Source organism: Sarcophilus harrisii, chromosome 5 (assembly GCF_902635505.1).
Source record: "Sarcophilus harrisii chromosome 5, mSarHar1.11, whole genome shotgun sequence".
NCBI lineage: Eukaryota > Metazoa > Chordata > Mammalia > Dasyuromorphia > Dasyuridae > Sarcophilus > Sarcophilus harrisii.
Window position 1 is genome coordinate 210,503,720 of NC_045430.1, and position 22,729 is coordinate 210,526,448.

General features: G+C 36.1%; 1 protein-coding gene across 1 annotated transcript in view; it reads right to left on the bottom strand.

Annotated features, from left to right (window-relative positions):
* The window catches only part of VIPR2 (vasoactive intestinal peptide receptor 2), a 133,516-nt gene that overhangs the window by 23,957 nt on the left and 86,830 nt on the right, over window positions 1-22,729 (bottom strand). Inside the window, exons 5-6 of the mRNA XM_031939586.1 lie at window positions 10,160-10,257; window positions 2,478-2,619 (exon numbers count right to left, since the gene is read on the bottom strand). Of these exons, the coding sequence (XP_031795446.1) occupies window positions 2,478-2,619; window positions 10,160-10,257 (240 nt within the window). The remainder of the gene's footprint in view (window positions 1-2,477; window positions 2,620-10,159; window positions 10,258-22,729) is intronic.

A 22,729-nucleotide genomic window follows, 5' to 3' on the forward strand; every position in this document is an offset into this window, starting at 1 on the left:
AGGATGGCCCCTAGGTTGGCCACTTAGCATTTGACCTATGAATATGCTCAAGTGATTAAAATACGTGAATTCTACTTTTTGTTCCCATTTATAGGAATGCTGGATGGCCTCTTAGTTTTGATGGTTTGGCACTTCCTCAGAAAACTGCCCACCATGGTTTAAAGGAAGCCTGGAGGAAATGAAGAGAGTATATAGGAAAGTCCTGCATCCAATATCAAGAAATTATTATGAATGGAGATGTTTAGTGTTAAGAGTATGGTCTTAGCATCTTTCCTATCCCTTTCTGTCAATTCTCAGGTCTTACTTAGTATAGGGTAGGGGAGACAACTACCCAGAAATTAAATGCAACAATTCTCTCCACCTTCAAATGTGACCTTTTTCTGGCGACAGTGGCCAAATAAAGTTTCTGTTTTCCATTGTTGATTACAGGAGGATACCATTCATTAAATCAATTTGCATGAATCTTAAGATAAATCATTCTTGATAACATAGGTCCCTGAAGGAAAAGCATGAAGGAACATAGTAGCTTTGCTCATAGTGCTAGATGGATATTCGTCCTATCTATTGCTATAAAGGATTGCTATTATATTAGAAAAATAAAATGTAATAAAGCAAATTCCAGGCTAAGACAGTCTTCCAAGCCATTCATCTGGGAACAGTTGTGTCCGGCTGCCCAGTCCACTTCAGTGGAATATAAATGGGATATTCTGGCATTCCCAGTTGTTTACAAAACAAATACAAGTTCCAAGGTTCACAATATCCCATCAGCAACAAGTCTAAACAGACAAATCTCATAACACAAGAGAAATTCAAATATGACTTGGAGAGCTTGACCATACTATAAGATGACTATCAAACAAATCTCTCCAAAATGATAACTGAAGCTTTACGTGAACCAAGGGGGGAAACAACACTACTAATGGAATGGATGGAATATAAATATAGTTTAGAGAAAGGATTTTTTCCCTTTATTCTGTGATGCTGTGAGGATCAAAGAATCTAGTGATGAAAAGGACTGTAAGGATCACCTATGAAGTAGATTCCTGCATCTTAGCATCATAAAACCATTAGGATATTTTACATGTCATTTTGACTAGAATACGCTTTTTATTTATTTAAAAATTAATTTCTATTTTATTTTTTGCAATTAATAAACATTTTAAAAAATCTTCATTTACCATTCTTCTTTCCTCCATGGAAAGTTGCATTATAGTGTAAGCTATTATTATTTGCTAATGATTTAGACCCTACCCTTCTGATTTCTGTCAAGAGATGGTTACATCTTGATGATTCCCTGCCAAGCCAAGAATTCAGAAAATGAAAATTGCTTTCTTTGTGCTGGAATTTGCCCCTTTTACAATATGTCCTATCTCCACTAGGTGCAACCCAGTGATTATTTATGATAATGAAAATGGAAAATTGAATATAGAGCTTTAAGGATTATCAGAGTGCTTCATGTAAATTATCTCAATGCATACTCCCAATGCACTGAAGTAGATATTATTAATCCCATTTTAGTGATAAGAAAACTGAGGTTGTGAATGGTTCAATAACTTTTTAAGGTCATAGCTAATGTGTTTCTAGAGCAAGATTTGCAACCAGGTTTCCCCAATTTTGCATAGTAATGCAAATAGGCTAACTTCACTGGATTGATCTGGGTCATACCTGAATCATAGGAAAGTCTAGAAATAAGGACAGCATACTACTTCATTGATCAGATTCCATTTTCAGTGTCTCCTCTTCCCATTGCCAAGTCCTTAAACTCTCCAGCTCCCTAACAACTTGTCTGGGACCATTATATACCCTTAGGTATGATTCTGTGCTCTATCTCTTTGGACACTGCTACATTTTTTGTCTATTGTGATAATGACCCCTGACCTGGTCTAGCCTTCCAAATCTACATAGTTGCCTGCTGACTACATCCTCTTTGTCATTGGCTTAGGATAAGTTCCTTGGCTCTTTATCTCTGGCTAGGGGTGCTCAGCCAACTGTACCCTGGCACCTTGATGCTCTGCAATGATGAAAAGTCAAAATGGAGAAAAAGGAACAATGTTTATGATGTTGGGTAACATAAAAGAAAATGATATTTCAAGACACTAGAGTTCTCATCAATGAAATGATAAATCTTGAGGGCACAGTATTGGCAGTAAAATATGCTTTCTCCTTCTCATCAGAGCAGGGGTAGACATCAGGTATAGAATATGACATACATTTTCAGCTATATTTTGAGTTAGTTAGCTATGCTTCTTTGTTATAGTGGAAGGTTTTAGGGTTGTCATTGGAAAGTGGCAGTGATGTAAAGAAAGGCTTCAATAAAATCGTGTTTATTTTTCTTAAATGGAGAGAAAGGAATCAGTTTAGTACATGGTTCTTTTGTTCCTCTTGATGAATATTGTGGTTTGCCAGGCTAATATCTATAGAGTCAAGAAAAATAGTTATATGATTGCTAAGAACAGAAATAGAAGGGACACTCTTACCAATGAAGATGCCTGGTCCAGACAGTGGAGGGTGCTAGAGTTAGAATAAAGAATGTCATCCTTGACTAGAACAGAGATAGCTCTCAAGATGAACGAGAGGAAAAGGTTCAAATGGATGTAATTCCTTGTACAGTGCAGTTTCCTAGAGAAAAGAAAAATTTTAAATACCATATTTTAAACATCCTTAAAAACTAGAGATTTTAATAATTTGCTTATATGGTTTAATTTTATCTCTTAAATGAAACCAATTGGAAACCAACAGATTTTAGTTTCTCCATGTGTTTGGCAAAAACTCTACAAAGCAGATGAGACAGACATTCAATTCATCATGTTTTGTGAGGATTTGAATTCCTGAATTCTATGATGCAGGTATAAGAGTGCTGGATCTGGAGTGAGGGAGAATTCCTATCTAGCTGTGTCCCTGGACAACAGTAATGATGAGGATAACAGCTAATGATGATGATAATAATAATAATAAATAGTAACTAACCTCTATGCAACACTTCCTATGTCTCAGACACTGTGCCAAGTGGTTTACAATGCTCTCATTTAATTCTCATAGCAACCATGAGAGGTAAATGCTATTATTACCTCCATTTTACAGATGAGGAAAGTGAGATTAACAGAAGTTAAGTCACTTATCTAGTTATATGGTTTGTAAATGTCTGAGGCCATATTTGAACTCTGGTCTTCCTGACTCCAGGAATTATCTAACCACTGCATTAACTAGTTGTTTCATAAGTCTTTTAACTTCTGTGCACCTCAGTATCCCCATTCATAAAATGGGGACAATAGCATCTTTCTCCCAAGGTTGCTGTTATAATCTAATGTGATAATTTTTGTAAAGTCCTATGCAACCTTAAAATGCGATTTAAATGCTATTTATTATTATTATTATTGTTATCTACCATGCCTGTCTCTTAGCAAAATTGATGACAAGTGACTGGATTTGTGTGCTTAAGTTTTATTTTCTGTCCTTGTTCTGTTTGGAGACAGAGGAGATTTTGGAGGGGCTCATGCGTATTCCCTTGATATTTTTTCAATCTCTAGTTCTCCTGACATGAAAACATTTTCCAATGGCAGATAAATTCTCCCCTGGCTAATTAACATCTGACTTCCAAGGTCTTGTTTAGATTTTTAATGGCTTAAACTTTTATTGTAACAATAGTTTTCAGTTAGTGATATTTTCCATTATACATTTCCAGTATACATTATACTAATCTAAAAATCTCTGAAATCCAAACCACTGCAAACATTTTTTTTCCTGAGGTATTTGGGGTTAAGTGACTTGCCCAGGGTCACACAGATCCTGAGACTAAAAGTTAGATTTACTGATCTAGTGGAAAGAAAACCATATGGGATATCCAAAAATCCAACCCTGGGTCTAACTTACTGTGTACATTTGGTAAATCATTTAATCTCCCTGGGTCTAACTTACCAAGTCTTTACAATGAGGAGGTTAGAGTAAATGTCTTCTAAGTTCCCTTATAACTTCTATTACTATACAACTTAGATCTCTTAATTATCAAACTAATGCTTTATTTGGCACACCAACTACCTTTCAACCAATCTTTTTTTCGTGGATGCTTCACTGATCTTCCTTGAATGCAATAAGAATTCATTTGTATGACATTATTTGTGAATGAATTGAAATGAAGTGGATTTTTCAGATCACTGAATTTTAACTGTTGAATTGCTAGAATTTTTAACACTGTTTTTATGTTAATATTTTAAGAAATGTTTCTAAAAGTGTTTATACCTACTTATTTCCACACAAGCTTAGTAAACAGTATGTTGAGCACAATTCAAACTTTATTGAATGACTTGGAGTCATTATACATATCAATAATAGTACCTTGAAGTACCAGAAGTTTGAATAACTTTTTCTTTTTATATTCCAGAATGATCTTAGCTAGTGTTCTATGTCCTTAGAGAGAGCTTTTTTCTCTTCTCTCCTTCTGCTGTGAGAGTGTAGTCCCCATTCTATTCTTCTATTCTTCATCATCTTTGCTCCCTGTTGTTTTTTTCTCATGTTAAATCAGAATTTCTATTTTCTTTTTTCTTTCTTTCTTTCTTTCTTTCTTTCTTTCTTTCTTTCTTTCTTTCTTTCTTTCTTTCTTTCTTTCTTTCTTTCTTTCTTTCTTTCTTTCTTCCTTCCTTCCTTCCTTCCTTCCTTCCTTCCTTCCTTCCTTCCTTCCTTCCTTCCTTCCTTCCTTTCTTTCTTTCTTTCTTTCTTTCTTTCTTTCTTTCTTTCTTTCTTTCTTTTTTGCTGAGGCAATTGGGGTTAAGTGACTTGCCCAGGGTCACACAGCCAGGAAGTATTAAGTGTCTGAGACCAAATTTGAACTCGGGTCCTCCTGACTTCATGGCTGATGTTCTATCCACTGCACCACCTAGCTACCCCAGAATTTCTATTTTCTTATGTCATATTTTCTTTTCTTGCCACTTCCCCCATATTTCTTGGCTTTCCCTTGAGGGGAGAATAAATCATTGTATGACAAGCCAGTGATAGTACTTCTTTCCTTTTAGACAGTAAAATACCCGATCACAACCCAACATGTATGATCTTTCAGTTTGGAGAGCATTGTTTTTCTTCTTCATTGCTCAGTGCTCTTTTTGGTTTCCTTTCTGAGTCTGATAGATTCTGAGTAGGACAAGATGACCTCAAGGTTGAACTCTGGGTAAATGAGTCTTTATTATATAATGTTAAAATAATAAGAAGGCAACGCAGTTCAGCTTTGTGAAGGAAATAGAACAAATGTAGGCACGGTGCCACAAAAGGTCACTGGTGCTTCTACCTGGGTTCAGAAGATGATGATTGATTGGCTGACATATTGATTATGATGGTAGCAACAGAATGGCTGCTGACCTCACAATATTGCACAATGATTAAGAATGAAAAGGGGAAAAGGAGGGGTCAAGTAGGACTCTCATCATACTGAGTTTCCATGACTGTACAGGCTTCTAGGACTCTGGAAATTTTTCTTCCTGTGAGTGCCTTTGGTGTGCTTGCTCTAATTATAGCATATCACTTAAGGCATACATACACCAAGAGGCTTAGGTACTTTGGTGGATAGAGCTCTGGGCTGGGAGTGAAGACCTAAGTTGATATCCAGCCTTAGACACTTACTTGCTAACAATATGACCCTGGGCAAATCACTTTACCTGTTTACCTTAATTTTTTTTACCTGTAAAACAGGGATAATTATAGCACCTATCTCACATGGTTGTTTTGAGGATCAAATGAAATAATAATTTTAAAGAACCTAATATAGTACCCAGCACATTGTCACAGACAGCATTTAGTGCAAAGCCCAAATGGAAGATTTCCCTTTAGAATCTGGATGGCAAGATCTTCAGATTTTCCTGTCTGTGCTTACTGAATACACATGATACATCCTGTTGAATGAGATTCACAGGAGTTCAGCCTAAGAAAAAGCTAGATGATATTTATATAGAACTTTAAGGTTTGCAAAGTGCTTTATAAGCACTATTTCATTCTTACAACAATCCTGGAAGATAGGTGTTATCATTATCCTCATTTTAAAGATGAGGAAACTAAGGGAGGGGTGAAGTGAATTATTCAGGACTATACAACTTAGTATGTGAGGCTGAAGTTAAACTCAGATCTTTCTACTGCCCCAAGCTGAGGAAGAATGCCTAGGTGGTTGAATGGCCAGTCCATCAATTCCCACATCTTGGATAGGCAGTCAACAGCATTCAGAATTGTGAGGCAGAAACAAAGCAGAAGGGCTGCATTTCAGAAATTGCACGATGCTTTCAATGATACTAAACTTCTCTTTGGAACAAAATATATTATTTTTTAAACTAATGTTCTTCTGATGATGCTATATGTCTCAGAATCATGGAATTGGTCTCTAAAAATTATATTGGCAACAGTCCCTCAAAAAGCCATGGAAAGCCATATTATAAGGATGCTAAAAGCATATGCCATGTGATGATTTCTATTCAAGAATAAGTGGGAAAGGTCATAAACTTTATCACTGAAAAAGGAGATGAATTAGTCATGTTGGAAGTAAGGGTTAAAAACATATGTACTGTATGACTTATCAAAAAAGACCTAGAGGTGAAGCTCCTATTTTCTCTCCCAAATTAAGCATATTGTGTGGAGCCTCTCTAGGATTCATTGGACAACAGTGATAATGGTGACACCAACTGAGAACATGAATGTTGATCATGAACTGAACAATTTGAAAGAATACCCACATGGGTGAGAGTGTGACTCCATTGAAATTCTCTAGATTTATAGTATCTGTCTGTCTTCCTAGTATACTGGCTAGTTCCTTTCCAAGGGAGTGTTGCACAAGAGAGTCAAAGAAGGTACGTGGTACTTGATTTCTATAAAAGTTTCTCCTATGTTAATAGTTTGGTTGTTGAAATGTATTGAGGTTCTGACACCAAATTGTTAGGAAATCGCTTTGTAATAGTTTTGTGTTTTTGATCTTAGAAGAATCTATTTACTTGACAGTGTCTTCTGAGAGCATTTATTCATTCTAGGGTAGAAACACAACACATTGACTGAAGATGAATATATTTGTGACTCCTATCTAATAAAGGCAGCATTGATACAGAGAAAAGAGTATTGGATTTGGACAAAAAGGACTTGGATTCAGGTACTGTCTTTACCACTTACGGTATATCTGTGAGATGGTAGCAAGTCACTTAACTTCTTTTATGTGGGGAAGGGTCCCTTTTGGTTACAAATGTATGATTCCCTCTGAATTCTGGAAGATAGATACTACTATATTCTTCTGGTTATAAGACCCAGATTGAATCTTGCAACAGTTTGTGTGTGTGTGTGTGTGTGTGTGTGTGTGTGTGTGTGTGTGTGAGAGAGAGAGAGAGAGAGAGAGAGAGAGAGAGAGAGAGAGAGAGAGAGAGAGAGAGAGAGAGAGAGAGAGAGAATATGGTAAAGTAGAAATAACATTGGATTTGCTGTCAGATGATCTGGGTTTGAACATGACTTCTGTGATTCTCTATCATCAGCTATGTGATTTCATCACAACTTTTGGTCTATTTCCTCATGTGTGAAAGGAGAGAGTTGGACTAGATGGTCTCTGAGGTCTCTTCACTTCTATGTCTATTATTCCAAGAGCCTACAATCATAACTTTTGTGATTTGACTGATCTTCACGTCAGTCTAGGAAGTTTGAACAGAGTAGTTAAATATATGTGACTGGGCAAAAGAGGAGCAATAGAATGGTTCTATGACTCAAGATTAAGGGAGTCAGTGGTAGAGTCCAGAATGGTACTGTATTTTTCTGTTAGTCGTGAGCTATGCAAGTTACTGTACTGTTGCTTAATACTTCAACAAGCACGGAAATTTCCTTTTATAAATGGAGTGCTTCAGGCAGATGACTATGACTTGCATTTGGAGAGTCGTGTCTGATATCAAGTAAAGCAATTCACTTAGTGCATGAATGAACAAGCTTGCAGAAACTCCTAAATTGCTATCAGGTCAGCTAGTTAAGTAGGTCACCGAGCTCAAACTTAAGGGAAGTTGATTAATGCCTGGAATTTAGAATCTCTGATGATTCTCTGTCTCTCTGTCTGTTGCTGTCTCTTCTTTGTCTCTCCCTCTCACCCTCTCTTTCTCTTTCTTTCTCTCCTTCTTTCCCTTTCTTTCTCTCATTCAATTGCTAGTTTAAATCCTCTTATTCACATCTATTCCAAATTTTCTATCATATATTTCTGACTCAAATGGCACCAACTCAGAGATCCAGGCACAGGAAATGGAGTAGCTTGAGAATATTTCTCAAAAGTTGTCTAAGATCAACTATCTGATAAAGCTGGAATCCATGAAAAATAAAAAAATAGTTTTCAATCATACTTTAGTCCCTGTGCTTCTATTTTTGGAAGATAATTCTCTGGTCATATGGCTGATTTTATTTGATATGTTTTTTTTTTTTACCACTAGAAGAATATTTTAGTAAAAACCTAATTGTTAGTACACTGAGTGGGAATTCATTGCTAATGAGACTTAGGTTTAGGTTCAGTATACAGATGGATTAATTAGCTTATGGAACCTCTTTTCCATGATGATAGTCAGTATCATTGATCTTGACTAGCCACAGAGAAGTACCATTGAAAAAAGGAAATTAATTTGGATTCAGAAGATCCAGAATTGAATTGGGCAATTCATTTCATATCCCTGATATTAATCTCTAAAATGGATTTCCTCAGTTTCTTCATTTGTAAAATGAGATTTCATTAGAATGCCTTTGAGGTCTTTTGCTGAATTAAATCTATATCTGGAATCTTGAAAATATGTGCCATTCATCACATAGCTTATTGAGAAAATATGAATGGTTTATCCTAAATCTATTTTTACTACCAGAAAAAAACACTTCAAGGATATGTCCAAAAAAGATTGAAAGCTTTTAAATAGCAAGGTCCATGTCACCTCTTTTATGTTCCCCAAAAGTGTCTCTCTCCTTCTTTTATCCCTTCATTACTCTTGCTCTCCCCCTTGTTGTTACTCTCTCTTTCTTTTCCTCTTTCTCCATCTCTCTCTTCTCCATCTTCCCCTCTCTTTCCTCATCTTCCTCTTCCTCCTTGTCTGTCTGTCTCTCTCCCCCCCTGTGCTTCTCTTTTCCTCTCTATCCATCTTTCTCTTCCCTCTCCATCTTTCTCCTCCCTCCTTTGCCCCATCTCTTCCTTTCCATCTCTCTCTCTCTCTCTCTCCTCTCTCTCTCCCCTCCTCTTTCCCCCCTTTCTCTCTCTCTCTCTCTCTCTCTCTCTCTCTCTCTCTCTCTCATCCTCTTTGCTGGTCTCCCTCTCTTCAACTCTCTCATTCTTTTCTCTCTCTCTGCCTCCCACTTTTTCCTTTTCCTTTCCCTCTTTCTCTTTCTCTTTCTTCTCCCTTTCCTTTTCTTCCCTTTCTCTGTTTTCTTTTTCTTCTCCTACATTCTTCTTTTTGCTTTTCCTTCTGTCCTTCCTCCATCCCTCTCCTTTTCCTTTCTCTTTCTTTCCATTCTGTATGATTTTTTATTGATTTTTTCCATTTTATGATCTTATTTCCATTTTATGATTTTATTAGTGTAGGAAACACTACATAATGAAGATAGGCAATTTATCTTTAACATACTATTAGAAAATCTCTTTGTCAGATGTGTAAATGATAGTTCTTGAATTGAACATCTTATTGAAGGTGTGTTTGTAGCATCATCTTTAATAATGACACTAGCTCACAATAATATAGCACTTTCAGGTTTACAAAGTGCTTTTCTTACAACTTCTAAAGTAAGTGGTATAAAGATAATTAACCTCATTTAACAACTGAAGAAGTTAAGACTCTGAGATGCTGAGTGACTTGCCTAAAAACACAAAGCTAAGAAAGATTTGAGATGAGATTCAAATGCAGATTTGTGACACTCCAAATCAATGTTCTTTCTATTTTCTTTGAAAAAGACAGCATGTTAAAATGGGAGGGGGCAGTTAGCAATGTATTTTAGTCCAGCGCTGAGGTATATGAAGAACCATCTGTTCAGAATTTTATGAGGATGTTTTGCAGTCTTAGCTGACATGCACTATTCTCCCCAGGGAAAGAAGTATTTGACATGGGAATGTTTGTTTCATAGTTTCTTTTTATATTCACAGATACGTAAAACTGAGAAGCCACCAACCCTTATCTTTTTCCATCTGTTTCCACTCTCTCCTTACCTGAATAGACAAAGAATTATACTTCCAGTTGTCAAAGCAATGAGAGAGACACTGTATCCCAGGGTATAAATTGCTTTCACCAGGATAAAAAAAGTCATCTAAGAAGAGAAAGATTATGAATACAAGTTATTAGTAATAAACATAAAAAATAAGAATCCCTATGTCGATCTTCTTAGTTGACAAACATGAATCTAGAAATACAGAGTGATCCCTGCAGCAGCAGAGTAGGGAGGGTGTTGTTCAGTTGTTTACTTATGTCTCTGTATGGTGTTTTCTTGGCAAAGATACTATGGCGGTTTGCCATTTCCTGGTCCAATGAATTGGGAGAAACAAAGGCTAAATAATTTGCGGAGGCTCACACAACTAGTGAATGTTTGAGGTCATATTTGAACTGAGATCTGCCTGGCTCCAGGACTAATGCTCTACCCACTGAGCAATTTACTTAACTCCAGAGTGAGGAGGTTTAATAAACACATGGCTGCCTAAAAAGAAAGAAGTATCATAGAATAGAAAGAGTGCTGGATCGGGAATAGAGGTTTGAATTAGGAAATTCAATTCACCTCCCTGAGATCAATGAACTGAATCTCTCAGTTTCCCCCATCTGCATAATTAGATTGCACTAGATGACATCTGACAATCTTTTCAGATTTAAACTTATGAGTACTAGAGCTTGAAAATGTGTGCTTCTTGTCACTAGGATAGCCTGGTAAGAAAGGGAGGATAGTCTAATCCCAGCTCTCCAATATACTAGGGCAAATCACCTTGACCCCAATTTATCCCCTCTCTTTCAAATGAGCATGGAGTCCAGAGTTCATCCAGTCCAACCTCTCTCATGTCAGAAATGATGTGTCCACACATCAAAGGGCTTAGAAAAGGAGGCAGAACTTGGATTTAAACCCACATGGGTTCTCCGATTCCAGACCTTGTACTCGGTTCCACTAAATCACAAATGCCTTATTTTGATTCTTGAGATTTGTTTCTATTATCTGGTTGTGTTTCATCCCTTTGTAATATTCTTCTCTAAAATGTAATGTTCTCTGGGAACAGATTTCTTGGGGGGCTTCTGGAGGCAGCCTTCATTTCAGTTTAGTAATTACAAGTGCAGCCAGGGATTAAAATCCAAATCCTTTATTGTTTCCTTCAAAGTCTCATCTCCTTTACTTGGGGCTCAGCTAGTTTTCTGGAGACCTTCTGGATCTTGGTTTCAGTGTTCTCCACAGGGCCTGCCACCACTTCTCTGTCTTTCTTAGTTCTCTCAGAGTGCCTTCTCTGGCTTCTGAATCTCCCCTACTGAATCCTAGTTGAGGCTCCTAGCTTATATATGTCCTCTTAAAGGTGTGAATCTTGTGGAACTATAGTAAGTACTAAGTACATGTATTGAATTAGAGAACTGTTAAGCACCATGCTAAACTAGATAACCATTGTCTCTATCAACTCCACTGACTTAGCACCTTGTTTCAAGTTTTGGCCCTCAGTTCTTCTTTACTGTCATACTGTGAGGCAGGCAGGTAGTGTGATGGACAGAATACTGGACTTGGAGTTAGGAAACTCTTGAGTTCAAATTCAGTCTCAGACACTTATTAGCTGTGTGATCCTGGGTAAGTCACTTAATCTTGTTTGCCTCAATTTCCTATCTGTGAAATGAGCCTCAGAAGGAAATGGCTTATAATACCTTTACCAAGAAAACTTCCAAAATGAATCACAAAGAGTCAGACACAACTCAGAAATGACTGAACAACAACAATAACTTCACACTGTAAGGTATCTTGACATTGTTGTTATCATTCTACTTTCCCATAATTCTTTTCTAATGATCCTCCATTGTAAGCAAGGTAACTTGCTTGCTATCCTTTGTCTCCCTGTCTTTGCAGGTGCCATTTTTTCCATGTGAGATACAATTCCTGATCCTTTCCAATATTCTTTACTTCTCACAGCTATTATAGTTAAATCCCAAATTCACCTCTTCTACTAATTCTTCAGATTTCACTTAATAGTATTCATTTGTGTGAGTTTGTTCCTCTCTCAACACATCCATACTTAATATATGCTATATTATTATTTATTACTTGCTGAGATGTCGCTTTGCAAATGTTTCCTTTAGGTGTTCAGCTGTTTGATATTGGTTTTCTTTCTTCCTCGCGAGATGTATAGCACATATGGGGTAAAGAAGATGTCTTCCATTTTTCCATTTATTGCTCCAGAGTCAGGTGCATATACAGCTGTGCAATGCACACAGTAGGTGCTGGGACTGCTTGTGTTCATAAGTTGATTTGCTACCATTGCCTCCTCAGAGTGAATGTGAAGAAAGCTTCTCTACCTCAATACATTTTCCAAACCAGATCAAGAAATCAGCTGATTCAAGAATTCTGCTTTTGAGCACTCATGGTGGTATTTTTAAATTTTATTTTTAATTATTATTTTTGGTGGTATTTTTTAAAAAATACATGAGTGACAGCAAAATCTCTGAATGTGTCATAGCAAAGAAGATAGTCCTGATGGGGAAGCTGTACACAGTTGTGTGTATGGTTGTATGTGTGTGTATGTTTTAAAGTTATGTGAGTTCCATTTAAGAAAGAGAACAGAATAATTCTGCTGAGTTCACAATGCAGAATTCATTGAGCATCTCAGCTGGGTTTTCTTTGATCTCATTATTTTAAACAACACTTGGCCTTGTATAGAATGCTAAACTTTGTACAATGTTGATATATAATAATAATGAAGACATAAGGAATAGTAAGCAATGAATGTATACATTATATTAAACATGTAATAAAAGACTTTAAAATCCATATATTTATATGCATTAGCACAGAATTCTCAGATTTTTTTGACTGAAATGTTTAGCTTTGGGATGTAGATCATCATCCATTCATTCAACAATCAACATTCATTTATTAATTATTACTTTCATCAGTTGTTATACTAGGTGATAATGATACAAATATAAAAATGATAATTCTCTTCCCTCAAGGAGCTTATATTCTAAAGGAAGAGGTGCAACATGTACATATGAAACAGAGCATAAATCACAGTCCTGCCTGGCCCCTTTGGAAAGGAACACAATTCTCAGAATGTTGACCATGTACCTTGTCTAATTCTGGGAAAACATAGTTCCGTATTGAAAGGATATAACATTTGGGCTGATAACATAGGGCTGCGAGAAGACCATGGAACTATCTAGAGCTTAGAAACTGTCAGTGTACTTCATTCTTTTATCAATGAGTCACATTTTCTCAGAAGTATCAAGGATTCAGAGTCAGCACAGTAGGTGGCTTGTTCTGTCTAGTCAAAGTAGACCGGGGAATTTGCTGTTTACTGATCATTAATGCTCACATAGATTACTACAAAGTACACACAAATTAATTCAATGCAGTTTCAAGACATTAAGGACCTTAACAAACAAGAAAGTGCAGAATGGTATCATATGCTGTAGAAAAGGGTTTCTGGCCTCCATTTTAAAGGAAATAGGAATTTAAAGAGATAGAGGTGAAGAGGGGATGTATTCCAGATATATAGGATCACAGGGAGAGGAAGTAGCACATGGATAAAGACACAAAAGTGGGAGATGGAATGTCATTTGAAGAAAAGAGGTCGAAAGAAAGTCTGCTGGAAATGGAGAATGCACAAATTCTCTACAGACATAAGTTTGAGCTATACAAGTTCTGGAGAAGACAAGGAAGACAAGGGGTATCTAGAATAAAATGAAAAGACTTGATTAGTTGGGCTCAGGGCTTAGTTTCATTGTGTAGCTGGGATTTTGCCAAGATGAAAATGAATGCTAAATGAAATCAAACTTCTTGCAAATGCAGTATAATAGGTACACTCAAGTTAAAAGTCTAAGGAAAATAAATTGCTTATGTTAGTAGCCAGATCTTAAATAGATTTGATACAAATGGAGTAAAGCCCACTTTGCAGCAGAATGAGGGACTACATAGGTCTGGAGTATTCTCAGTGCTGACACTGAGAACCACACACTGGCACAAATATTTTCTCACCTTTGCCTTGCTTTAGGCTTCTGTGGATCTAGTTTTAGTCCAATAATATTCAAGAATCCCCTAGGGTAAGACTTGATCTCTATTTTGGTCCAGAATAGCCTTATCCAGGTCTATGTCCAATCCACAGAAATCCTAATTGGCCATTGAGGTTCCATCTATTGAAACTTTCTCAGGCACATCTGTTTATTTAGTTCTGTCTGAATCATAGTTGTAATAGTTTAAAAAGTATGTATTATGATATGCTTGTAGAAGTTCAATAGAACTCCTTATTTTCATCTCTATATAAGTTCTTCTCTATCTACTCTCTTTCATTTTCATAAACTCCTATCTTAATTCAAGAACCCCAAGCAGGGATTTATAAATCTAAGGCAGTGTATCCCAGCTTCTTAAACTGTGGGTCACAATCCCATATGGGGTCTCATAATTGAAAGTGGGGATTATGAAATTATTATTTATTATGAGTAAATGTTTAATTTGTATACTTATTTCATATCACTAGATATCTGGGGTTATGTAAAAATATCTTGGTAAGAATGGATCGCTAGCAGAGAAAGTTTAAGAAGCTCTGATGTAAATGGTTTTCTTCTCACCCATCCTTAGAGGTATAGTAGACTAGACACAGTAATGGGAAGAGACAAAAAGGATTGCGTACTTCAAGGGGATTTCTTTGGAGTAATGTGCTTTCTTGGGAAATCTGGGTAGGTAGATATTAAGGAAAAGAATAAGTCTGACACAGCAGAGTTTAAAGAGTCAGTTTCTTTGCTCTGCAATATTTCCTCACCACCACCACCATCATCGTTATTAACAAACATTTATATATCATCTACTATGTTTCGGGCTCTGTGCTGAGCACTTTACAAATATTATCTCATTTGATCTTCACAACATTCCTATGAAGAAAATGCTATTATTATTCTCATTTTACATATGAGGAAATGGAGGCAAACAGATTAACTGACTTGCCCAGAATCACACAATTAGTAAGTGTCTGACACTGGCTTTGAACTTCAGGCTTGGTATAATGTCTAATATGCTATATAAGTCTCTTAGTTCTCTCACCTATAAAATGAGAAGACTGAACTAATCAATCACCCAATCCTTTCTGTTCTTGCATTGAAAGAATTATGACATCCTAAGTATCTAAGTTCTTATCAGGGAAAAACTTGGGAATTGGATTCACTAAAGCTGCATCTGGTTTTTACCTAGCTACTTTTTGACTTTATATCATGGCCAAAGTGCTCTGAAAAAAAAATCACTGGATGTAAAAGGGACATGGAATGTGATCCTGATGAGTATGCAGTAAAAACTTCTGAGATCAATCGATCAAACAAGCAACAAGAATATATTAAGCCCTTTCTGTGTGTATCTATTCTCTATGCTCTATGCTAAGCATAGGAGATGTGAATAAATTATACTTTGACCCTGAGAGATGAAGAAGCAGCTACTTAGCACCTATTATTCCTTTCTTGTAAAAATCTAGGAGTCTCATATCTACTTAATGGAGAGAAGAGAATAAAATGATCCGAGGGTATTCCTTATAGAGGGAGTGAGAGACTGATGAATACTAGACTTCTATAATATAATAAAATTATATATATATATATAGAAAAATTTGGGGAGAAACTAATGCATAAGGAGTAGCTAGGCCGCACAATGTATAGAGTGCTAACCCTGGAGTTAGAAGGCTGATCTTCCCGAGTTCAAATCTGGCCTTAGATATTTACTAGCTGTATGACCTTGAACAAATAATTTAACCCTGTTTGCCTCAGTTTTCTCATCTGTAAAATGAGCTGCAGAAGGAAATGGCAAATGACTCCAGTATCTTTGCCAAGAAAACCCCAAATGGGATACAATGAATCAGATGTGACTGAAACAAAATAACAACAGTAACAACTCATGTAAAGAATCAAGAGAGATATCTAGGAAGGAAGCTCTGCAAAAAGTTCCTTTTAATATATTCTACAAATTAAAATCAAAGAACATAAGAATTTATAATGGTTCTTTCTTTCTCTCTTTCTTTCTCTCTTTTCTCTCTCTCTCTTTCTTTCTTTCTTTCTTTCTCTCTTCCTTTCTCTCGCATTCTTTCTCTCTTCCTTTTTTTCTCTCTCTTTCTCCCTCTCTTTCTCTCCTTTCTTTCTTTTCTTTCTTGGAATTGGGGGCTAAGTGACTTGTCCAGGGTCACACAGCTAAGAAATATTAAGTGTCTGAGGTCAGATTTGAACTCAGGTCCTCCTGACTTCAGGACTAGCGCTCTATCCATTCTGCCACCTAGCTGCCCCCGACTTTATCTTTTTGAACTTCTTAGAATGTGATTTCAGTAAAAGGGTCATAAGTTCTTGGGAGCTAAGTGATCAATTATCAATGATCAAATATCAATAATCCTCATGCAGGATCCAGGTTGCCTTGATACCACATGGCATGGCTAGGATATGAACTCAGATCCTCTGAATTTCAGAATAATCTTTCTGCCATGCTGTGCTGGTGCTGTCTTTGTTTTCTGGTACCTAACCTCCAAGTCAAGAAGGCCACAGTGCCTTTGAATAACTTTTGAATCTAGCCTAACTTGGTTTTAGTAAGATATATAGTTATAAAAGTCCATGCATCTCTTATATTTTGCCCAAAAATTTTGAGCTTTATTGGAGGGGACCTCAGTGAACATCTAGTTCAGTCCATTCCTGGAAAAAAAATACCTACTAGAACATATCTGATACCTAGTAGATCTTTACTTGAAGACCCCCAATGAAGATCAAGACAACCCATTTCACTTTGGGACAGCTCTAAATGGGAGCTATCCTCCTTGAAATCATGCCTGAATTTGCATCTTTATAATTTCTACATTTGAAGAATGTCACTTCCTCTAAGTGACAGTGCATCTGTTACCAGAAGGCAGCTATTACATCCCTCTTGATTCTTCTCTAGGCTAAGCATACCAAATTTCTTCAGCATATCTTCATATTACATGGACTCGTCAAGATCCTTCACCATCCTGGTTGTATTTCCTTGGACATTCCTCTGCTTTTCATTATCTATTTTAACCTGGAACTACTAGAGCAGAGCACTATATTCTAGATAAAGTCTAAGAAAGTCAGAATACAGTGGGACATTCCTCAACTCATCAGTCCTAGATGTGATCCTTTTACTTATGCAGTCCAAGATTGCATTAACGTTTTATTTTTTTTTTTTACTTCTACTTCACACTGCTGACATATATGGAGCTTTCAGCCCACTAAAACTCAAGAGATCTTTTTTTCTGACAAACTGTTGTGTAAGCATTCCTCCCTGCCCTATATTGAGAAGTTGATTTCTCAAAACATAAATTTAAGAACTTGATATTTGTCTCTACTGAATTTTATATTATTAGATTTAGCCTAGTGCTCTAGCCCAGGAGTCAACAAACAATAGCCTCTGAGCCCAAGTATAACTTATTGCCTTTTTTTAGGGTATGCAAGCTAAGAATGATTTTTATATTAAAAAAGCTTTATTGTATTTAAAACTCTTCTTAGCTCATGGATGAATTAAAATAAGTGGCAGGGTAGATTTGTCCTTTGAGCTTTAATAAGCCAACACCTGCTAGCCTATCAATACCTTTTAGTAGCCAATTGTTATCCAGTGTGTATGCTAGCCCACCTGACTTTGTATCATCTGTTAATTTAATGAGTATATCATCTGTTCATTTATCCAAGTAAATGATAAAAATGTTGAACTGTCCAAGGCCAGTCCTAGATTGTTGGGGCTCCCAATTGTATTCTTCCTCCTTCCCTTCAGATTAAAGTCAATTAATTGTTAGCTTCATAAATCCATTGTGTACATGGTCCATTACTTGGGTGGATCTCTTCAGATGAGGCCACAGACTGGCGGCACTCAGCTTCTTTGATTATCAGGCTAAATAGATCCTGATCACAGAATTCTCTATATTCATGCAATTCCAAGGCCATTAATACTTTGTAGCCATTATGATAATTAAAGGTTTTGATTACAAAGAAAAAGTTGGAGAAAGAGTATATGTGATGGTTTTTCTTAGCACAAAACCATCATGATTAGAATCACCCTCCATGAATGAAGGAAAGCAAATTTAGAGTAGCATCAATCCAAGTATCATCCCTTAAGGAAAATCTTTCTGGATCTTTCTAGTTAGTGCTGACTTCTGCTTCAAATTTTCTTTTATTAAATTATCTGTTTGTGTAGATAAAATGCACTCCTGATGAAAATACACTGAAAGCAGTACTTTGTACAGTACCTTCCAAATCCAAAAATATGGAAAGGAGTTGTGATTTTGGATTTCCTTAACATGAGGAATTCCTCATATGGGACCTCTATCTATGGTTTGTCATAAGACAGCCCATCATTGACTAAGTAGATAAGTCCTCCATAAATCCTGAGTCAGTAGAGATTAAGGGGATATAAGGTCATATAACTAGTGTCAGTAACTGAATTTCTATATAGGTCAAATCTGGCATGGAATCCATTGTGTCCTTCTAATATAAACCTTGCAAATGCTTTATTGGGACAGCTAGATGACATAATGATAAAATCAGGAAGACTCATCCACTTGAGTTCTAATCTGTCCTCAGATTACAAATTATGTGACCCTTAAGAAGTCACTTCATGCTGTTTGCCTCAGTTTCTTCATCTGTAAAATGAAGTGGAGAAGAAACAAACTATTCCAGTATCTTTGTCAAGAAAAGTATAAATGGAGTTACAAAGAGATATGATTAAAACTTCAAATGTGCTTTAATAGTGCACAATGCTCTCACTCTCTCTCACATTCTCTCTCTAATCTCTCCCCTCTTTCCCTCCTTCCCCCCTCTCTTTCTCTCTTTCTCATTTCCCCTTAGCACTACCCCCAGCATAGAAATCTACTTGACTCTTAGATGGATATTCAAAAGGCAGTCATTGGGAATAATATTCATCTGCTGATTTCCTTCAGTGCTTTGATGATCTCTTCCAGCAGAAGGGAAAAAGCAGAAATCATTATAGTTATTGTTGATCTTAAGTATTCATAACAGCTTTGATCGTTAACATAGTATTATGAAGAGACTAATTTCTGACTTCAAAGGAGAAGCAAGCATGCTGTGGGATTGTCTGCATTTGGTCAAAGGAACTAAGCAGCTGCAACCTTAGAGGAAGTCTGGGTTATTTCAGAAGTTAATTCCAGCATTGAATTTTGAATAGGAAAATTCGTGACTTTAGTTCTTTAATCAAAGATATAATGACAATATTATCTCCATAATGATGACAATAATAATAATAGACATTTAAAACCTGCAAAATGCTTTATATTCTGATGCAATATATGATTTGAGCCTCACTAAAACCTTGTGAGACGGATACTTCAGATATTTTGTTGTTGCTCAGTCCTTTAGCCAAGTTTGACTTTGTGACCCCCCACTCCTGCACCGTCTCTTCAGTGGGGTTTTCTTGGTAAAGATACTGGAGTGAGTTGCCATTTCTTTCTCCACTGGATTAAGACAAATAGAGATTAAGTGACTTGCCCAAGATCAGCCAGCTACTAAGTATCAGAGGTCACATTTGAACTCAGATCTTCCTGACTCCAGACCCAAAACTCTATTGAGAGAGATATCTAGTATTAGCACCCTCATTTTACAGATTAGACAGATAAAAGCAGAAAAGTTAAGTGATTTGTTAAATGATGAAGCTAGGAAAGATTTGAACTCATCTGTCTTGATTCCGAAACCAATACTTTTGTCTTTGTTACTAAAATTAATTTTATTGATGATACTTTTTGTATTTATATCACAGTTATTTCTGGAAATATTACCTCCTGTTGGACAGGTTGGTACCGATAATCCTAGCTACCAGGAGGCTGAGGCAGGTAGACTGAATTTGGGAATTCTGAAGGATAGTGTGCTCAGCCAATTAAATCCTTCACTAATATTGTAAAATTTGAGATCAGAGGGCCAATAACAAGGGGTTATAAGGAGAGAGAGACAGACAGACAGACAGACAGACAGAGAGAGAGAGAGAGAGAGAAATATTACCTTTTCTCTGTGCCCCTACTTTCCTCCCCAAATTGTACCCAATTTGTAACCAAGAAACACAGGTTGTAACCAAGAAACCAGTCTTACAATACACATCATTCTGCCTTAGTAGTTTTCCATATCTCTGTTAACAGGACAAAAGCCTATTGCATTATTTTCTTACGCATTATTTCTGCATTTTCAGTTATTCAGTTTAGCTTCGTTTTAGTGACCTTTTCTTTTATTTTGCTGTAGTGAAATGTGTGTGTGTATATATATATACGCACATTTTATATATATATATATATATTTCTTAATATCTATCTGTATTAATCATCCTATGTTTTCTGAGTTCATATTTATTCCTGAACAATAAGAACAATAATATTATTACATTACATTCATAACTAATAATTTCAGCCTTTTTCTTTGCTGAAATAATGGCAATGTTGAATACAGACCAGCTAGATGCATTACATTTCACCTCACAGAATACATTCTTATGGAGTGAAAGCAGAATACTTCCAAATCCAAGGATAACTAACAACTGAAACAATATGCTCAAGACAAGAGGGAATGGCAGGATTCTGAATTATGTCCAGGACCCAAGCCTCACAAGATACAGTTGGCCCCAGTGCATCAGAGAAACTCAGACATCTTGTTAGAAGTGACTCTCTTTTCTGTGCTTTGACAGATACTTCCGTAAAGTTGAAATGGGCCTGGAGCTCAAATGTTTCCTTGCAAATAAATGATAGTTATTCTGAAAAGAACCAGGTTTGTCATTTCCAATATCTAGTTATATTACAGTTTGACTGCAAGCAGGAAGTGGATGAAATGTTAGAGTTCCAAAAATTCCCCATGAGTCCTTTATTCTCAGTCCTCTCATTTATTTTCAGTGCTGATGATTCTCTTGTTGGCTCAAGCACGTTAAACATCTTTTGCTGTTCTCTGCACTTCAATGACTCTATCAATTACTGTTTCTTGTACATCTTAGGTATATGTATGTATATGTATGTATGTATATGTGCTCTTCAGTGGAATAGGACCCAGGTGCAAGCTATTGAGGACAATGGTAGAGACAGCAAGTTTCCATCATGTAGGAGGAATTGAGACACATATTTTAGTGAACAAGAGACATTTTGTTAGCTAGGATACAGTCCATTAATAAACAGTATATAAACTCTATTTAAGTCCAAATCCCCTATTTCTATCCTAGACCAGTCTTCTCATAGTTTCTTAGGTGTATCTATCTTCAGGTGTGATTTCTTTCCTCAATTAGATTACTTTCTATTCCTCCTTACCTCTATCTTTTGGAATCTATCTCTTTCCACAAAACTGAACCATCTCTTTCCCAATGTGATCAATTTGGATAGACTTCTTCTATTCCTCCTCCAACATCCTAGAGTATTCTGTCTTGTAGATATCATAGGATCATGCGTTAAGAACCGTTAGACATCATATGTTTTTTCAACAACTTTTTGATATAACAAGAAATTGTTCTCAAAGATTGTGCTGAATTTAATGTTCAGTTTTGACTCACTTAAAATTCTAATTGCATTGAAAATGTTTTCTTTTTAAGACTATCTAGACAGGATTTGGTTTTCCTTGAGACAACAAAGAAGAACCAAAAATTACATAGAACTCACTATAGTTTCAATTTTATTTCTTTGATGGATTGAATGATTCATCCATTTGTTAACAAGTTTATCCTCAAGAAAGTGCTTTGTAAATATGAAAGGGCCACATAAATGAATTACAATCAATAATTCTTTATGTATTGTCTTACACATATAAGGCATTTAATCTCTGTTTAGAGAATCAGTGATTCCCATATTAAGATTTAAAAGGAAAATTAGAAGTTATCTAGTTCAAATCTTTTATTTTATATACGAGGAAACCAAGGATGTGTTAAATAACTTGCTCATGATTGCTCAACCAGTAAATGTCAAAGGCAGGATTTGAACTCAAGTCTTTCTGATTCCAAGTTCAGTCCCTTAACCACCAAACCCACACACTAAATAGAAAGGAATGCATTTTTTCAAACATTGATTAAGTGCACACTATGTCCAAGTTGCTTTCAGTGATATGATATTGTCCATTTCTTTATTAAATTTCTTTTTCTTAAAGCAACCCTTTAATGAGCTTAGTATCCCTCCCTCTCTGAACTTGTATGAATATATGTGGTCATATACACATATAAAAATACATGTACATGTGTATATATACTGTACTTATATATTTATTTCATATGAATACATGCAAGTAGATATATTTTTCTTTGTTCAGTTGTTCCTTTATGCAACAAATATGTTCTTTAAAAGTTGTGAAATGAATGTTTATATAAAAAATCAATTTCAAATGCCTTAGGGAAGCTGATTTTTTTTTTAAAAAAGGAACCCTGCAGTGTATACTCCTGCAAAATTTAGGATCCTTTGTACTGACCCCCTAACTCATTTCTTTTGTAAGTTCAGACTCTTGCAAAGTAGAATAGAGCTTTTTTTAAAGAGAGGAAGCACATGTTATATATTTGTCTTTTGCCTGAAAACCAAATGGATTTCCACCAACAGAAAACAGCTATTTCTATTAAGCTCAGATTG